Source organism: Bufo gargarizans, unplaced genomic scaffold (genome assembly GCF_014858855.1).
Source record: "Bufo gargarizans isolate SCDJY-AF-19 unplaced genomic scaffold, ASM1485885v1 original_scaffold_1489_pilon:::fragment_2:::debris, whole genome shotgun sequence".
NCBI classification, from domain to species: Eukaryota; Metazoa; Chordata; class Amphibia; order Anura; family Bufonidae; genus Bufo; species Bufo gargarizans.
Genome location: NW_025334384.1, coordinates 1 through 18,867, shown reverse-complemented (window position 1 = coordinate 18,867; position 18,867 = coordinate 1). Strand labels below are relative to the sequence as shown.

The following is an 18,867-nucleotide window of genomic DNA, read 5'->3' as shown; positions in this document are numbered from 1 at the left end:
GGACAGGCAACAAGCAGAAGAGACTTGTTTGGGCTAAAGAACACAAGGAATGGACATTAGACCAGTGGAAATATGTGCTTTGGTCTGAGGAGTCCAAATTTGAGATCTTTGGTTCCAACCACCGTGTCTTTGTGCGACGCAGAAAAGGTGAACGGATGGACTCTACATGCCTGGTTCCCACCGTGAAGCATGGAGGAGGAGGTGTGATGGTGTGGGGGTGCTTTGCTGGTCACACTGTTGGGGATTTATTCAAAATTGAAGGCATACTGAACCAGCATGGCTACCACAGCATCTTGTTTGCATTTAGTTGGACCATCATTTATTTTTCAACAGGACAATGACCCCAAACACACCTCCAGGCTGTGTAAGGGCTATTTGACCATGAAGTAGAGTGATTGGGTGCTGCGCCAGATGACTTGGCCTCCAGTCACCGAACCTGAACCCAATCGAGATGGTTTGGGGTGAGCTGGACCGCAGAGTGAAGGCAAAATGGCCAACAAGTGCTAAGCATCTCTGGGAACTCTTTCAAGACTGTTGGAAGACCATTTCAGGTGACTACCTCTGTGTCCAAACTTTTGGTCTGTACTGTATATATATTTACACAACTGTCTTTTGTCTTCAACTTAGCGCTGATCATGAGCTCTTGTTTTATTATTTGTGGAAATAAGTCGGAATCTCCTCTATTATAGATTCTAGCTCGTTTGTCCATAAATAAATTAAACTGCTTTTCAGAGCAGTATAAACATTCTGACACTGCACACTGCCAAATCATTAAGGAAGAAGTCGGGGGGGTCTGGCACTGCTGGACCGCTCTAACTGCAGACTATAAGACACAATATTTCTTTTTTTGATAAAAAAAGTGTGCCTTAGTCAGAAACATACAGTATATTAAAATAATTAGTAATTATCCCTGTTTACCTGTTTTTTGTTTTCTGGGAGGTCTTCTTCCATTGGCTCGGGCTTAGTCTCCTTCTTGGGCTGAGGGGGAGGTGGTGCAGGTGGTTCCTCTTCCTCATCACAACTTTCAAGATCTACCCCTAGTAATACACTTAGTGTTGACATAACTCGTGGGTCTTGGAGCTTTCTGGATGCCAAAAGAATAAAAAAAAATTTTTTTTTACTTTTTATTTTTGTCCCACTATGGAACTTCAACTTTTGGTGGTCTGATCCCTTTTACAATGCATTGCAATACATAGTGTATTGTAATGCATTGAAACTGTTAGTATTACACTGGCAGTTGCCTACGAGATCCAGCCTGGGGGCTCAGCCTCATAGGCTCCTGTAGCTGGCAGCTGATGGAAAGACAGATGAAGCCCTCTCCCTCTGCAAACCCCTTAGATGCAGCAAGTCAGCATTGATTTAAGAGGTTAATCCGCAGATACTGCAGAGGACCGGCTGTTCGTGACAGCTGGGCCCTACTACTGATCAAGCAAGCACAACTTCTGTCCGCCCAGTCACTCCCCGTAGCACCCGTATGTGTGGCACTGGGTGTCTAGGGGTTAAAATCCACATATTCAATGTTTGCTGAATGAATACAAAGACTCCTGAGCGCATGGATTGCATTGAGCAGACGTTCTCGCTCGGGTCTCTCTGCACTGCTCAAAAGGGATTTAAAAGAAATACCGTATTTTTCGCCCTATAAGACGCACCTATGTTTTTGTGGTGGAAAACAAGAAAAAAAAATGTTTTAACCAAAAAGGTGTGCTGTGTGTTTGGTGGGTTTGGAACTAATGGTGGTCTGTGGATGACGGACACTGTTATGGGGGGGATCTGTGGATGACGGACACTTATGGGGGGGGGGGGGGATCTGTGGATGACGGACACTGTTATGGGGGGGGGGGGGGGGATCTGTGGATGACGGACACTGTTATGGGGGGGGGGGGGGGGGATCTGTGGATGACGGACACTGTCAAAGGGGGGGGGGAGGGGGGCTGAGAGATCTGTGGGTGGCACTGTTATATATGTGCCATGAACAGACCCCCCCCCCCCCAGCCCATAACAGTGCCATCCACAGACCCCCCCCCCCCCCCCCCCAGCCCATAACTGTGCCATCCACAGATCGCCCCCGCCTCCCCCCCCCCCCCCCGCTGCGGCCGCCAGTATACAAATATAAGATGTTATATTCAATTAATGGTTATTAAACATGCCCCCTCAGTCCTATTACTACCTTACATCCTAATCGCTTCTGTAGAATTCAGGCAGGCCGGCCGGCGCGTCTCTCACTGACGTCACTTGCCTGCGCCGCCTACTTCATTCATAAAGTAGGCGGCGCAGGCACGTGACAAGAGTTACGCTGCCGCCCGCCCGGCCAGAATTCTACAGATGCGATTAGGATGTAAGGTAGTAATAGGACTGAGGGGGCATGTTTAATAACCATTACATGAATATGACATCTTATTTTAGTATACCGGAGCGGCGGGGCTATACTACACTGACTGCACCGCCCCGCCGCTATTGCCAGCCCCCAGATCCTCCTCCCAGTCCCTCCCCGAGTCCCCGCTCGCTCCTACATCGCAGCTTGCGATGTAAAACGGCAAGCATTCGCCCCATAAGACGCAGGGGCATTTCTCCCCCGTTTTGGGGGAAGAAAAAGTGCGTCTTATGGGGCGAAAAATACGGTAACTGGGTGAAAAAGAGAAATTACCGTGTTTAAATCAGGGCGTTTGTCACTAGTTTATGATCTAGGACAGCAAAAAACGAAAATAAATTCATAGATGGATGTTTACTCACGTGCCAAGATCAGATGGTTTGTTTCTCAGTTGTTCTATAAGTTCTCTGTAGCTGGGGTCACTAAGAAGGGCTCGTGTACGGGGGTCAGACTCTAATTTCTGGAATAAGTTAGGGGAGTTGAAAGGATTCATAAACTTCCTCTCTACACAGAATGGATAAAAATATAATTAGTAACAGATAAGAGAATGAGATCTTCTTTAAAGCTTGATGTGAGCAGATCTTTCACCTGCTAGCCTTGCTTCCATATTCTGCAGGCCCTCTTTAAGCTGTGCATTTGTTGGCTCATGTCTTAGACCCTCTTCATAGGTTTTTTTGGCTTCCTCAAAGCGATTAAGAAATTCCAAGGCTGCAGCTTTTCGAGAATATCCCTATACAAAAAGACATTAAGACAATCCTTCAACCTGTTCCAGTTTTATTACAAGTATAAAAGTTATGGTACTTATGTAACCTGTCTTACAATCATGCAGGATAAATCTGAAATCCAAGTACATTACAAAAACAGGCAGAGGTGAACAATCTCAATCTACAAACATCCAGTACATAATTCTACCTACTGCCACATGTCAAAAGTCAATCTACTACCAGATGACAATCCCAGCATTCATTGGTACATGACCTTGGTTGCCTAGTATTATGCCCCGGGTCTCTGTCACCTGGATTATGGGGTATAGAGCTGAGGACATTGGTTGCTAGATGGCCGCTAGCACATCCGCAATATCCAGTCCCCATAGCTCTATGTGCTTTTATTGTGTCAAAAAAACAACAATTTGATACATATGCAAATTAACCCGACATGAGTCCTGGTCCTAAGATGAGTAGGGATCGACCGATATTGATTTTTTAGGGCCGATACCGATAATTTGTGAACTTTCAGGCCGATAGCCGATAATTTATACCGATATTCTGGGAATTTTCATTTTTGAAAAAAAAAAATAAATTCCCACAAATCTGCTGAAAATTAATGTTTATTTATTTATTTTTTTTGTAAATCTTTCTTTTTCATTTATATTTAATATTTTGGCGTTTTATTTTTTTTGTAACTTTTTTTTTTAACTAACTTTTAGCCCCCTTAGGGACTAGAACCCTTGTCCTATTCACCCTGATAGAGATCTATCAGGGTGAATAGGAGCTCACACTGTCCCTGCTGCTGTGTGCTTTGTGCACACAGCAGCATGGAGCTTATCATGGCAGCCAGGGCTTCAATAGCGTCCTGGCTGCCATGGTAACCGATCGGAGCCCCAGCATTACACTGCTGGGGCTCCGATCGGAGGAGCAAGGGAGAGGGGATCCTGTGGAGGGGCGCACTGCGACTGGGGTGGAGGGGCGCACTGCGACTGGGGTGGGGGGGCCCTATGCGCCACCACTGGGGGGGGGGCTTGGGGGTGCACTGCGCCACCAATGTCTGATACTGGGGGGCGCACTGCGCCACTAATGAAGCTTAATCTCTAATTTATTCATATACAGGAGGCGGGAGCTGGCTGCAGGATCACATAGCCGGCTCCCGACCTCTATGAGCAGTAGCTGCGATCCGCGGCACCTGAGGAGTTAACTACCGCGGATCGCAGCTACAGCTCATAGAGGTCGGGAGCCGGCTATGTGATCCTGCAGCTCCCGCCTCCTGTATATGAATGATAGATTAATCTTCATTGGTGGCACAGTGGCCATAGCTCCTCCCCTCCTCTTGTCCCCTGTCCTTTCATTGGCGGCAGCGGCAGGAGCAGCACAGGGGGAGGAGACACTGCTCCTTCTCCCCTGTGCTGCTAAGGGGAACACGGAGAGCGCTGTCAGCAGCGTGATCTGTGTTCCCCATACACTATCGAAATATCGGCAAAATAGATGCCGATACCGATAGTGTTCAAAATCCTGAATATCGGCCGATAATATCGGTAAATCCGATAATCGGTCGATCCCTAAAGATGAGTCCAGCGTGAAGGAGCCCAGCACCGCCCCGCATCCTCAGAATCTCCTCCTTGCTCTCGACGTCAAAGCTAGAGTGCCGCAATCTTGCGATACGCAAGCTAGCGCATGCGCAGTGTCGGCATAGTGTTCCTTCCCTGTGCTGGCATCAGCCTCAGGGAACGAACTGCGCACTAACTTGCACATCGCGAGATTACGGCGCTCTAGCTTTCTGACGTCAGGGAGCAACTCCCACCTACCCTCATATCTTCTCATGCCTCTCCACTTGTGCCATGCAGGACATCAGGAAAGCTGAGTCACATTACATAATGTAGTGACAAGCAGCTTTCCTCCTGTTCTGAATGGCATATGTGCAGAGGAATAGCCTGGGAAAGCTGAGTGACCCCCCCCCCCCCCCCCCTCCACACACATACACTCCACTCTGCACTGTCCTCACCTACAAGTCGTCACTTACTTCATTACTGGTGGGGTTGTGGCAAGCTAGAGGAATCAGGCCTTAAGAGCTCAGAAGACAAGAATCTTCTGGGGACACATGGTCAGTGGTCAGAGTTACCATGTTTTTGCGCCTATGGAGATGGGAGGTGGAGCTAGCAGACGAGAGGTGGAGCTAGCAGATGGGAGGCAGTTATGGAGATAGACGGGAGCAATTAGGGGGCAGGGACTCTCCTCCACTGTGGGCCCCATAGCAGCTGCGTGGTCTGCCTATATGGTAGGTACACCACTGCTCAAAACCAGAAGTTTTGTATAGATTTCATAACGCTCTGTCCCCTCAAATCTTTAGGGATATAGAGGGATAAATCAACATTTAAGGGGTAATTAATACCTTTCCCCAGTCAGGCTTCAGCTCTACCGTTTTGCTGCCATCTTCCAGGGCTTTGGAGTATTCCCTCTTTTTGGCGAAGGCTGCTGAGCGATTACTATACAGCACATGGTTTTTGGGGTCCAGTTTGATGGCTTCTGTGTAGCATTGCACCGCTTCATCCAAATTCCCAGCCGACAGAGCCTTGTTGCCCCTCTCTTTTAATTCATTAGCCTGACAAAAAAAAAGTGTGAAGAACAGATGTAAATGGGCAGAGAGCTCGTATTTCATATTTATGCACCTAGCAAAGCCTACATAGTAATGTGCCAGCCCCCAACTAAAGTACATCTGAAGAATACGTGCAGTCCATTGCTCCATGTATAATACGTGATGTACCGCATACTGTACAGTCTAATAATCATCTCCACAGCCTGTTCACATGTACCATGGTAGTACCTGGACTGCACTGCCATGTACCATACAGATGGCACATTAAACCATCCCTGCTATGGTTCGCAAACCATCACTTAACCCCTTCTGTTCAACACTCCCACCCCCGCTCTGACTCACGCAGGGCAGCGTGGGTTGGGTAGAAAGGCACAGTTTTAACGATTTTCTTTTCTGTAGAGAACTACACAATTCCTAAGCTGCAAAGCATTTATCCAAAGTATAGGTTAGGTAATTATTTTAGGACGCAAGCCAAGATTTAGACATGGGCGCGTTGACGACTAAAGAAAAAAAAAAACTGAAAATGCTATTTTAGGACATCCTACTGATAGACCTTTAGGTCAGAAGACTGACATCTGACCTAAATTGCCTTTGCCTCTAATAGCAGAATACCCCAATCCTCTTCCCCATAGCATGGCCGTTCTGAAAGGACTCTCCATTCACTTCTGTGCATGAGCTCCCACCGCGCCATTCACTGCAGCCATGGCAGCAATCGGAACCTGCCTCAGACATTTATGGCATATCCTATGGACAAGTTATTAAAGGGAATCCGAAACATCTTCCAAACTACAGTAAGCGGTGTGTGGTGTAAGTGACGCTGAGCCCGGTGACGTCATTTTTCATCATACGCTGTGCTCCCCCAAACCAGCAGTGAATGCATTGAGAGGACTCCTGACCGAGTCCTCTCCATTATGTGTGAGCACAGGAGTCCTCTCAGTGCATTTACTGCTGGCTTGTCGGAGCAGAGCGTCAGAGCGAGAGTATGAAGATAAAAATGATAGATGGAGTTAACAGTCACACTTGGTGAGTTATCACATAGTTAACTCGTTATGATTATGTACAGATGTAGCATAGTAAAAACCAGACACAGCACCACTATACACCGCTGACTCTAGTTTAGGGGGTTGTTTCCGAGCTGACAGATTCCCTTTAATGTCTGATTAGAATACCCCTTTAACCACTACCCGACCGCCTAACGCAGGATTGCGTCCTGCGGGCGGCCGGGTTATTCCTCCTGGATGCGCCGGCACGTCATCTCGCGAGACTTCCTGTGAACGCGCGCTCGCAGGAGCGCGCATTCACAGGATCCCGAGGTAAACTAAACTAGTTGATCTACAGCCTGCCAGCGGTGATCATTTGCTGGCAGGCTTTAGATGCAATTTTTTTTTAACCCTTGAAAGGTATATATCAGACACTGTTTTGTTAACAGCGTCCGATATACCTGCTACCTGGTCCTCTGGTGGTCCCTTTTGCTTGGATCGACCACCAAAGGACACAGGCAGCTCTGTAATAAGTAGCACCAAGCACCACTACACTAAATCACTTATTAACCCCTGATCACGCCCCTGTCATTGATCAGCCCCCTGTAAGGCTCCATTCAGACGTCCGTATGTGTTTTACAGATCCGCAAAACACGGACACCGCGGATCTGCAAAACACGTACACCGGCAATGTGCTTTCCGCATTTTGCGGATCCGCACATTGCCAGAACTATATAGAAAATGCTTTTTCTTGTCCGCAATTGCGGACAAGAATAGGACATGTTCTATAGGCTCTACAAAAACAGTGTTCGCCCGATCAGGCCTGATCTTGTGTGCACACTTGCGTTCAGTCTGCCCCTCCGCAGTGACAGAATTCATTTTTTTTCTGATCACTGCAAAAACACCGTAAAATCGCTGCGGCGCTATAAAGATCACTTTTGAGAGGCATGGTGAGTTCATAGAAGATTTTTTTTCTGGGCACAAGTTAGCGGAATTTTTTTTGTTTTTTCTTACAAAGTCTCATATTCCACTAACTTGTGACAAAAAAATAAAATCTCACATGAACTCACCATACCCCTCACTGAATCCAAATGCGTAAAATTTTTTAGACATTTATATTCCAGACTTCTTCTCACGCTTTAGGGCCCCTAAAATACCAGGGCAGTATAAATACCCAATAAGTGACCCCATTTTGGAAAGAAGACACCCCAAGGTATTCCGTGAGGGGCATGGCGAGTTCCTAGAATATATATATATTTTTTTTGGCACAAGTTAGCGGAAATTATTATTTGTTTTCTTCTCTTACAAAATCATTTTCCGCTAACTTGTGCCCAAAAAATAAATAAAAATAAATAAATAAAAAAATACCCACATGTATGGCTATTCAAATAGCCGTTTTTCCCTAATCTTTCCTCTCACATGTATAATTGGCCTGTGCATACAAGGGCTAATGGATGCGTTATCTTCCATGAGCATTTGCTTCGTCCGAAGAGAAGGATAGGTTCACATTTTGGATGCGGATTTGGTGCCGAAAGCTGGGCCGAATCTGCTCGCAAACTGCCTCCCACGGCTTTCAATTGGAGGCCTTGTCGCAGTTTGTGTGGCACAGTGCAGTTTTTAAGACTGCGACAATAATGTACAGGTCTATACTTAGGATCCATTCACACATCCGGACCGCACATCGCCAGCACTATAATAGAAAATGCCTAATCTAGTCTGCAAATTATATTTTTTTCCGGAGCCGCGGACCGGAAGATTATGTGGTATCCGCATTTCCGGAGCGCGCCACCAGTGTGCTCACCGCATCCATTCCATCCCCATAGAGAATGAATAGGTCCGCACCCATTCAACAATTTGCCGAACGGATGCGGATCCGTTATTACAGATGTGTGAATGGAGCCTTAGGCTGCTTTCACACTAACATTTCTATCTTCCGGTATTGAGATCCGTCATAGGGTCTCAATCCCGGAAAAAAACGCTTCCGTTTTGTCCCCATTCATTGTCAATGGGGACAAAATGTAACTGAACAAAACAGAAAATGCATTCCGTTCAGTTTGGTTGCGTCCCCATACCGGAGAGCACACTAGAAAACGGATCCGCCTTCCATTGACTTTCAATGGTGTTCATTATGGATCCGTCTTGGCTATGTTACAGATAATACAACCGGACCCGTTCATATCGGATGCATGCAGTTGTATTATCAGGACAGAAGCGTTTTTTGCTGATCCATGATGGATCCAGCAAAAATGCTGGTGTGAAAGTAGCCTTAGGGCTCATTCACATGGCCATTGCCCCTCTGTTCCCGTATTGCAGCCCGCAATACACGGGAAACCGGCCGTGAGCATTCCGCATCACGGACCCGCAAATACGGAGATGCGGTACGGAACGGGAGCACTACGGAGTGCTTCCTGGGGTTCCGTTCCATGCCTCCGCACCGTAAAAAGAACGAACTTGCTCTCTCTTTTTGCGGAACGGACGGATTGTGTACCCATTCAAGTTAACGGGTTCGCAATCTGCATGCGGCTGGCCCATGGTTGGTGTCCGTGCATTGCGGACTGCAATTTGCGGTCCACAGGATGGGCAGAGAGCAACATTCGTGTTAACAAGCCCTTAGTGTGACAGCGCGGACCCTTTGCAAAGATGCAGAGGGAGCCAGCTCTCAATTTAGCTTGAGCGGGTCCGCATGAAACCCCATGGCAGAAACCACAGCACACCCCTGAGGTGCCTCACAGGATGTAGAAATGTATGCGACTGAAAATCTGTTCCTTTCACCTGAATGGGGTTGTTTTGGCAGGAAGCAGATGGATTTCTACAATTTAGAGGAATGGAACCGATTTTCACTCATAGAAATTTTCTGCAACAAAAAAAAAATAAAAAATAAAAAAATCGGCAGCGTGTGGCTGTGGAGTCCGAGTCTAAGCCAGCTGCGGCTGGCCGGGTAGGACGCCTTCACACGCTGTGGATTTTATTGCTGAAAATCAGTTCCATTCACCTGGAGCTGGCAGAAATCCACCTGCCTGTTGCCCCATTCAAATAAATTGAACCGATTTTTAGTTGCGGAAAATTCTGCAACAAAATCCGTGGCACATGACAGCGTCCTTCCTATGCAGCAAGCCTGAAGGTTTTATCATAAATGGCTGTGCTTTTGTGAAATGATTAACACGTTTTATCTCTAACAAACCACACATCTAATAACAGTTGTCAAACCATGGCAGTACCTTATGTGCAAACATTGTGGAGTGTCGGTGCACACACACCACTGCCATGTGTGAACTCCCCCATCACCCTCACCTTAGTGGGGATCTCAGAGCATTCACAAAAGATGGGAAAATCCTACCATGCTGTAATTCTGCTTTCACACAAGCGATACGGATTGTGTCAGGATCTGTCTAGGAAAAAGCTGATGGTTTTCGGTTTTGCACACAAGTTCAATAAGTTTTGTCTGTGACTGCGTTCAGTGTTCTTTCCATCCAGATTGTATCTGAATAGGATGGGTTTTTCATGCATGTGAAGAAAAACGGAAGTACTACTACTTGAACAACATGTCCATTCAGAATTGTCCTCCCACCTCTCCTCCTGCTCCCTCTTTGACTGCCTACAATCTGGCTTCCGTCCCCCCACTCAACTGAGACTGTCCTTACCAAAGTCACCAATGACCTACTAACAGCCAAAACCAAGAAACATTACTCTGTCCTCCTTTACCCGTCCTGTCTTTGACACCGTTGACCACTCCCTTCTGTTGCAAACTCTCTCGGCATCCCTCTCCTGGATCACATCATACCTCACAGACCGGACGTTAAGCATCTCCCACTCCTGCACCACCTCGTCTCATTCCCTCTCTGTTGGTGTCCCGCAAGGCTCTGTCCTAGGACCCCTATTCTTCTCCATCTACACTTTTGGCCTGGGACAGCTCATAGAGTCTCATGGCTTTCAGTATCACTCTTATGCGGACGACACCACTTTATTATCCAGAATCCCACAATGTCTTCCTCCTATCGCTTTCTAAAACTTAATATGGATAAAACAGAATTCATCATCTTTCCACCATCTGCTGCCTCCAACTCAAAAACATCTCCCGCATCCGCGCTTTCCTTAACTTTGAATCTGTGAAAATGCTTGTACATGCCCTCATCATCTCTCGCCTAGACTACTGCAACACTCTCCTCTGTGGCCTTCCATCTAGCACTCTCGCACCCCTCCAATCTATCCTCAACTCTGCTGCCCGATTAACCCACCTCTCACCCCATTACTTCTCTGCCAATCCCTTCACTGGCTCCCCATTGCCCAGCGAATTCACTTCACAATACTAATACATACAAGTCCGTCCACAGCCTGTCTCTTCCCTACATCTCTGAGCTACTTTTCCGATACATCACCACACAAAAGACCTCCTTCTCGCCTCACCTCTTCCCACAATCACCTCCAAGATTTCTCCCGTGCATCCCCCATACTCTGGAACTCGCTACCCCAACATATCAGACTCATACAGTGGAATCCTTCAAAAGAAACCTGAAAACCCACCTCTTCAGACAAACCTACAACCAGTGACCCTGCTGCCCCTATACTGCCATGACCAGCTTCACCCTCACCTACTTTGTCCGTCTCCCATACCATGTACATTGTAAGCCCTCACGGGCAGGGCCCCCTCTCCTTCTGTATCTGTACCAGTCTGTAACTCGTCTTGTTCATGCTTAGTGCAATTGTCTGTATTATGTATAAAAATAATAATAATAAATATTATTATTAATAATATACATCTTCTAGCAATCATCATCTAGCAATCATAAGGGAAAAACACATTGGCGGATATTTATCAATAATGGCGTAATCTGCAAATCAAAAGTGGTATTTGGGACTCTGAGGAGCCAATCACACGGAACAGGATGGTGATTGGTGGTGTACGAGCAGCTCTGGGGCTCGTACTAGTTTTCCGGCCCACAAGTTAAGTCCACCGGAGCCCCCTGCCGGTGAACCTGCATGGTATACCCATAAGCGTTTTGAGCCCATGATTCCAGATTTTGTAGGCTAACCAGTAATCCAGATTTCCACAGTGGGCTTCACTGAATACGACTACTTTAGTCATTTTTTTTAGTGACCACTTTGTAAATCTAATGGTGGAGCAAACAAACCTGTACGCCCAACAGTTTGTTGCTCAACAGTCGGGTTCCTTTTTGGCTAGGCCCGGTGGCTGGACCCCGATCAGTGCAGCCGAGATGAGGACGTTTTGGGGCCTCGTCAAGAAACCTAGTGTCAGGCATTACTGGAGTGGGGACGTCCTCCATCAGACCCGACTTTACAGTATGGCCATGACACTCTCCCGGTTTGAGGCCATCCGGAAATGCCTGCATTATTCAGATAATGCAGCATGTCCGCCCCAGGTGATCCTGCCTATGACTGCCTGTACAAAATAAGGCCGGTCAATCACTTTGGGGCCAAATTTGTACAGGCCTATGTACCTGGAAGGGAGGTTGCAGTTGGAGTCTCTCATTGCTTTCAAGGGGAGACTCCTTTTCCGCCAATATGTTCCCTCTAATCAAGGTATGGCGTGAAGCTGTACAAACTTTGTGAGAGTACCTCAGGGTACACTTACAAGTTTCGTGTGTACGAGGGGCGAGATTCCCGTATTCAACCCCCAGAATGTCCCCCCACTCTGGGTGTTAGCGGGAAACTTTTGTGGGACCTTATGCACCCACTGCTAGATGAGGGTTACCGCCTGTACGTGGATAACTTTTATACTAGTATCCCCTTGTTCCAGACCCTCGCCGCCAGATCCACATCCGCTTGTGGGACCGTGCGGAAAAATCAACGCAGCCTCCCTGCCCACCCCCTCTAGGTACCTATCCCCAGGGGTGCGACCCATGCCCTTACCACCGGAAACCTGTTGCTGGTCAGATATAAGGACAAATGGGATGTCCTTGTACTCTGTTCACAATTCATGGTAACGGCATCACCCCTGTCCCTGTGCGAGGAACCGTGGCAACGGTCCTCAAGCCCGATTGTATCGTCGACTACAATCGGTATAGGGAAGGAGTTGATCTCTCTAATCAAGTCCTCAAGCCATATAATGCCAACCCGGGCATGGTACAAAAAAGTTGCGGTGTACTTGGTACAGGTTACCTTGTACAACTCTTTTGCGCTGTCCCTGGGCGCTGGCAACGCAGGGACATTCCTTCAGTTCGATGAGGCATTCCTCAAGGCCCTGATGTTTTCTGACCGGGAAAGAGCAGGCCAGAGTACCTCGGGAACTGGAGGCGCCCGGATCGTCCCTGGCCAACACTTTCCAGGTGTGGTCCCCCGTACTGGAAAGAAGGGACGGACCCAAAAGAAGTGCAGAGTGTGTCACAGGAGGGGGGATACGGAAGGACACCACTACTCAGTGTGACACGTGTCCCGATTATATGGGCCTCTGCATTGACGATTGATTGAGAGGGAGTACCATACTTCCATGGAGTACTAAATTTATATCCCAATTTAGCCACTGACAATCGGATAAAAAAAAATATATGGTTTTCAGACTTGAGATACTAAAACAAAAAAAAATGTTTTTTTGTTTGTTTTTTGTTTAAAATATTATTTAGTAAAACTAAAAAAAGAAAAAAAAAAAAAAGTAGACATATTAGGCTGAGTTCACACGGGCAAGTATTCCGCGCGGGTGCAATGCGGGAGGTGAACGCATTGCACCCGCACTGAATCTGGACCCATTTATTTCTATAAGGCTATGCACATGAGCGGCGATTTTCACGCATCACTTATGCGTTGCGTGAAAATCGCAGTATGCTCTATATTGTGCGTTGATCACACAACGCAGGCCCATAGAAGTGAATGGGGCTGCGTGAAAATCGCAAGCATCCGCAAGCAAGTGCTGATGCGGTGCGATTTTTACGCAAGGTTGCTAGGAGACGATCAGGATGGAGAGCCGATCATTGTTATTTTCCCTTATAACATGGTTATAATGCGGAACGAAATTGCGGACGTGTGAATGGACCCTAAAAATACCCTATGACCTAACTCCTCAGATGAACACTGTCAAAAAAATTATAATTTTGATGGCCTTTTTTTTGGCACCATGTCCCATTTGAAGCCCCCTGATGCACCCCTAGAGTAGAAACTCCATAAAAGCGACCCCATCTAAGAAACTACACCCCTCAAGTTATTCAAAACTGATTTTTAAAACTTTATTAACCCTTTAGGTGTTCCTCAACAGTTTATGGCAAATGGAGATGATTTAATAGAATTTCAGAATTTCTATTTTTGGTAACCTTGCCTCACAAAAATGTAAAATAGATAAACCAAAAATCATATGTACCCTAAAAATGGTCCCAACAAAACTGCCACCTTATCCCGTAGTTTCCAAAATGGGGTCACTTTTATGGAGTTTCTACTCTAGGGGTGCATCAGGGGGGCTTCAAAATGGGACATAGTATAAATAAACCAGTCCAGCAAAACCTGCCTGCCAAAAACCACACGCCGCTCCTTTCCCTACGCCCCATTGTGTGCCCGTACAGTAGTTTACGGCCACATATGGGGTGTTCCTGCAAACTACAGAATTGGAGCAATAAATACAGCATTTTGTTTGGCTGTTAACCCTTGCTTTGTTACTGGGAAAAATTGATTAAAATGGAAAATTTGCCAAAAAAAATAAATAAATAAAAAAATAAATTAAAAAAAATTCTGAAATGTTATCTCTATTTGCCATTAACTCTTGTTAAAGGGTTAACGACGTTTGTAAAAACTGTTTTGAATACCTTGAGGGGTGTAGTTTCTAGAATGGGGTCATGTTTGGGTGGTTTCTATTATGTAAGCCTCACGTGACTTCAGACCTGAACTGGTCCATACAAACTGGGTTTTTGAAAATGTCTGAAAAATTTCAAGATTTGCTTCTAAACTTCTAAGCCTTGTAACATCCCCAAAAACTAAAATGGCATTCCCAAAATTATCCAAACATGAAGTAGACATATGAAGAATGCAAAGTAATAACTATTTTTGGAGGTAATACTATGTATTCTAGAATTAGAGAAATTGAAACTTGGAAATTTGCAATTTTTTCCAAAATTTGGGTAAATTTGGATTTTTTTTTAATTAATAAATATAGTTTTATCTATATGCAAATGAGGGACTGCAAGTGCCCAGGGGCGGGGTTCTTGTTGTAGGTGCCCAGGCTGCTCTGCCTTCTTTTCATATTACCCCTCCCCAGCCTCTTGCTGGTCCCGCCCTATAAGGCTGTTTCATCATCCCAAGTACCGGCCGAGATCTGGTGCATGCGCACTGCAATGTGGATATACTTACCTTTCTCTTGCTCGGCTTGCCTCCAGTCTCCCTGCTTGCTTCCGGTCCGCCGGCGCATGTGCACAACATAAAGCGATGCCGCTCCCCACAATGGGCATCGTAGTGCGCATGCCTGGGCCGGCGGTTAACCGCACACGCGCCGGATCTCGGCCGGTACTTGGGATGATGAAACAGCCTTACAGGGCGGGACCAGCAAGAGGCTGGGGAGAGGTAATATGAAAAGGCGGCAGAGCAGCCTGGGCACCTACAACAAGAACCTCACCCCTTGGCACTTGCAAGCCCTCATTTGCATATAGATAAAACTACGTTTTTTCAGACAGTGAAAGTCAGAAGAATACAACAAAGGTACCATTGGAATCTTGTGTAGTTGTGCTAGAGCGCCATGTAAGCAGTTTAAATTGTCAAACCACACTAGAGATATTTGAAACCTATTTGTGACTTTTAAAGCATATTTGCAACGTTTACAGTGGTAAATTGTGACACTTGTCTCAGGCAGGGGACATTTTTATTGTTTTTGTTGGATGTTCCTGCTGTGTCGCTCATTTCTATTAGAAAAAAAGAAGCGCGCCCCGTTTTAATACTCAGGGCTCTTTCACACCTGCGTTCTTTTCTTCCGGTATAGAGTTCCGTCGTCGGGGCTCTATGCCGGAAGAATCCTGATCAGGATCAGAAATCCGTTCAGGATGCATCAGGATGTCTTCAGTTCCGGACCGGAACGTTTTTTGGCCGGAGAAAATACCACAGCATGCTGCGCTTTTTGCTCCGGCCAAAAATCCTGAACATATGCCGCAAGGCCGGATCCGGAATTAATGCCCATTGAAAGGCATTAATCCGGATCCGGCCTTAAGCTAAACGTCATTTCGGCGCATTGCCGGATCCGACGTTTAGCTTTTACTGAATGGTTACCATGGCTGCCGGGACGCTAAAGTCCCGGCAGCCATGGTAAAGTGTAGTGGGGAGCGGGGGAGCAGTATACTTACCGTCCGTGCGGCTCCCGGGGCGCTTCAGAGTGACGTCAGGGCGCCCCACACGCATGGATGACGTGATCGCATGGCACATCATCCATGCGCATGGGGCGCTCTGACGTTATTCTGGAGCGCCCTGGGAGCCGCACGGACGATAAGTATACCGCTCCCCCGCTTCCCACTACTACTATGGCAACCAGGACTTTAATAGCGTCCTGGCTGCCATAGTAACACTGAACGCATTTTGAAGACGGATCCGTCTTCAAATGCTTTCAGTTCACTTGCTCCCGTCCTGACCTCCCAGCACTGCTGGGGTCACATAGCATTATATTGATTTCTGATGCTATGTAACCCTTAGAGGTCTGGAATGTGTTGGATAACACTGGCATAATGCTGTCAGTGTTATCCAGTACATTCCAGACCTTTAAGGGTTACATAGCATCGTAAGTCATAATAATGCTATGTGACCCCAGCAGTGCTGGGAGGTCAGGCCGGGAGCTGCGCTGCAAGTCCGGACCGTGACACTCGCTCTCCTGAAAGGGGCCACGATGTAGTTATTGCTGGAAGAGGACTTACTGCCCCTGACGTTTACTGACCTTCCAATAAAACTAACACAAAGCTTCTCTATGAGGAATCACAAGGAAAACTTATACGGCCCCTGCAGCAGACTTGTGCCACCAAAGTCACACATTGTTACCACTTTGTTTTGCACATATCTGTGACTTCTTGCCACATTTGTGGCCCAATGTTTACCATGACGTATACCAGTTTTCTGGTTACATATGAGATCTCTGCCAGCTGCTAAAGAAGATTTCAGAACCTGATGCAGGAACCTGCCGGGATCAAGAAGAATTAGGCGTCCTACACATTTTTTGTGGATTGTGCACAGACCCATTAATTTGTACGGGTCTACAAAAATACGGACAGCATTGGTACGTCTGAAAGACCATGCCCTACTCTTGTCCGTTTTGCGAAGAATAGGCGTTTCTATAAATGGGACCGATAAAAATGCGGACTGCACACGGCAGGTATCTATTTTGTGGATCCAACGAACACAAACCAGATACGGTCGCATGCAGGAGGCCTTATTAAGAGGCATGCTACTTATAAAAATCTTGTCGCGTCTCATGCCATCGCCAACTAGCATTAGAGACCCCAGACTTGATAAATCCCCCCATGGACCCATTTCTAGAGTAGTTGTCCATCGATACAACACAGTCCTCCTGATTAGTGATGAGACAGATTCTTTTTTCCGGCTTACAAGGTTCGGGTTATCTAAGAGGTCCGTTATGGATGCCACCGACCATAACTTATGCTCCGTGGTAGTGGAATCCATGACGGAATTCTTGGATAACCCGAACCCTGTCCGCCAGACTCAAAAACAGAGGTTCGCTCATCCTATCTCATGATCAGGAGATAAATGTTAAAGGGGCATTTCCACAAGGTGATGGCAGATCACTAGGGAATGAATGGTGGCGGCACTGGTCCACACCGGGGGCACTGGGCAGGTAATTACTGCAATGGACCTCAGCACTGGAGCCCCAGAAGCGGATCCCACAGTCATACAGGGAGGTACACCCTAGTGACATTATGCCATCACTTTACAGGTGGGAATATCACAGGTCAGGACTTACCTGCAGCCACTGCCTATCCCCGGCCTCTCCCCTGATTACTGCGGGCGCCACACTGATAGCATGCCCCTGTCATGTCCTTCCCCCGCACAGACCGGCAGCCATAGAAAGCGCTCGTCACACTCTCTGTGACCCCAGGGCTAATGAGGGCAAGGAAACTGGCGGTAAAGTTAATTCCCTTTCCTGAAGTGGCCGGCCGGTCATGACTGACGGAAGCCGGCAGGGGCCACCCCGGGGATAGGGCGTCCCTCCGTCCGCACCACTAACTTCTACCCGGCGCCCTCTTACCGTCTCCATAGCTGCACCGTATTCCTGACTCTCCACGCGTCTTCTCGAACCTACTAGAAGATGACAGTTCAAAGCCCGCCCAGTAAGTGGCACGCTATTCGTGGACGTCATTAACTGAACGCTGTTAATTGGGCAACGCCGACGTCAATCAACAAGCCCCTCCCCTCCCTGGCTTTTGCATCTATTGGTCGAGACGGTTACCGTGAACTGGGTGGAATTGGCTGGCGGATTCTGGAAGCTTCTACTGTGGGGATTGGCTGACGTCACTGGCTCTCCGTGTAATTGGCCTGTGTTCAGGCCTGTCTTAAAACCCCGCCCCTACACTCTTCATTGAGAAAACGTGACGTCACGAGGATGCTGCCGTTACCGGTCATGTCATTGGTGTCATCACACGGACTTTGTGTTGAATATGGATAGGCCATCTGACCATGGGACAGGGGTCATGTGACCTGTAAGAAATCCAGTTTTTGGTGCAGTTTTTTTTTCACCTTATAATTATTTCAGCTTCCCATTCATTTTGATTGGACAATCAGCTCCGATTGCACTCCAAGGGCGGCATCAAAAATAAAGTTCTGTCCCCCATTGCAATGGGAGGCGTTTTATGGCGTTGAAAATGCGTAAAAAAACAGGGCCAAAAAACGTGTGAATGGGCAGGGTGTATTTATAGACATTGACCCCTCAGCCCAGGTATTGGCCTGTTACATTTAGTCACAAGATGCCGTACTTTTACATTGTAATGTCACTTATTGTAATCATTAAAAATAAATCTTGAGAGGTGGTGATCAGTGGATGGCGCAGTCCTGCTACTACCGCCAGTTATATCTGTAGCAGTGTATACTTCCAGTACATATCTCTGCTAGTACCGCCACTATATATCTGTAGCAGTGTATACTTCCAGTATATATCTCTGCTAGTACCGCCACTATATATCTGTAGCAGTGTATACTTCCAGTATAATCACTATATCTCTGCTAGTACCGCCACTATATATCTGTAGTAGTGTATACTTCCAGTATATATCTCTGCTAGTACCGCCAGTTATA

At 47.0% G+C, this 18,867-nt stretch overlaps 1 protein-coding gene across 1 annotated transcript in view; it reads right to left on the bottom strand.

Annotated features, from left to right (window-relative positions):
• The window catches only part of STIP1 (stress induced phosphoprotein 1), a 50,905-nt gene extending 32,987 nt beyond the window's left edge, over positions 1 to 17,918 (bottom strand). The window contains exons 1-5 of the mRNA XM_044274127.1: positions 17,825 to 17,918; positions 5,471 to 5,680; positions 2,957 to 3,098; positions 2,731 to 2,872; positions 919 to 1,084 (exon numbers count right to left, since the gene is read on the bottom strand). Of these exons, the coding sequence (XP_044130062.1) occupies positions 919 to 1,084; positions 2,731 to 2,872; positions 2,957 to 3,098; positions 5,471 to 5,680; positions 17,825 to 17,833 (669 nt within the window). The 5' untranslated portion in view covers positions 17,834 to 17,918. The remainder of the gene's footprint in view (positions 1 to 918; positions 1,085 to 2,730; positions 2,873 to 2,956; positions 3,099 to 5,470; positions 5,681 to 17,824) is intronic.
• Positions 17,919 to 18,867: the final 949 nt, after the last annotated feature.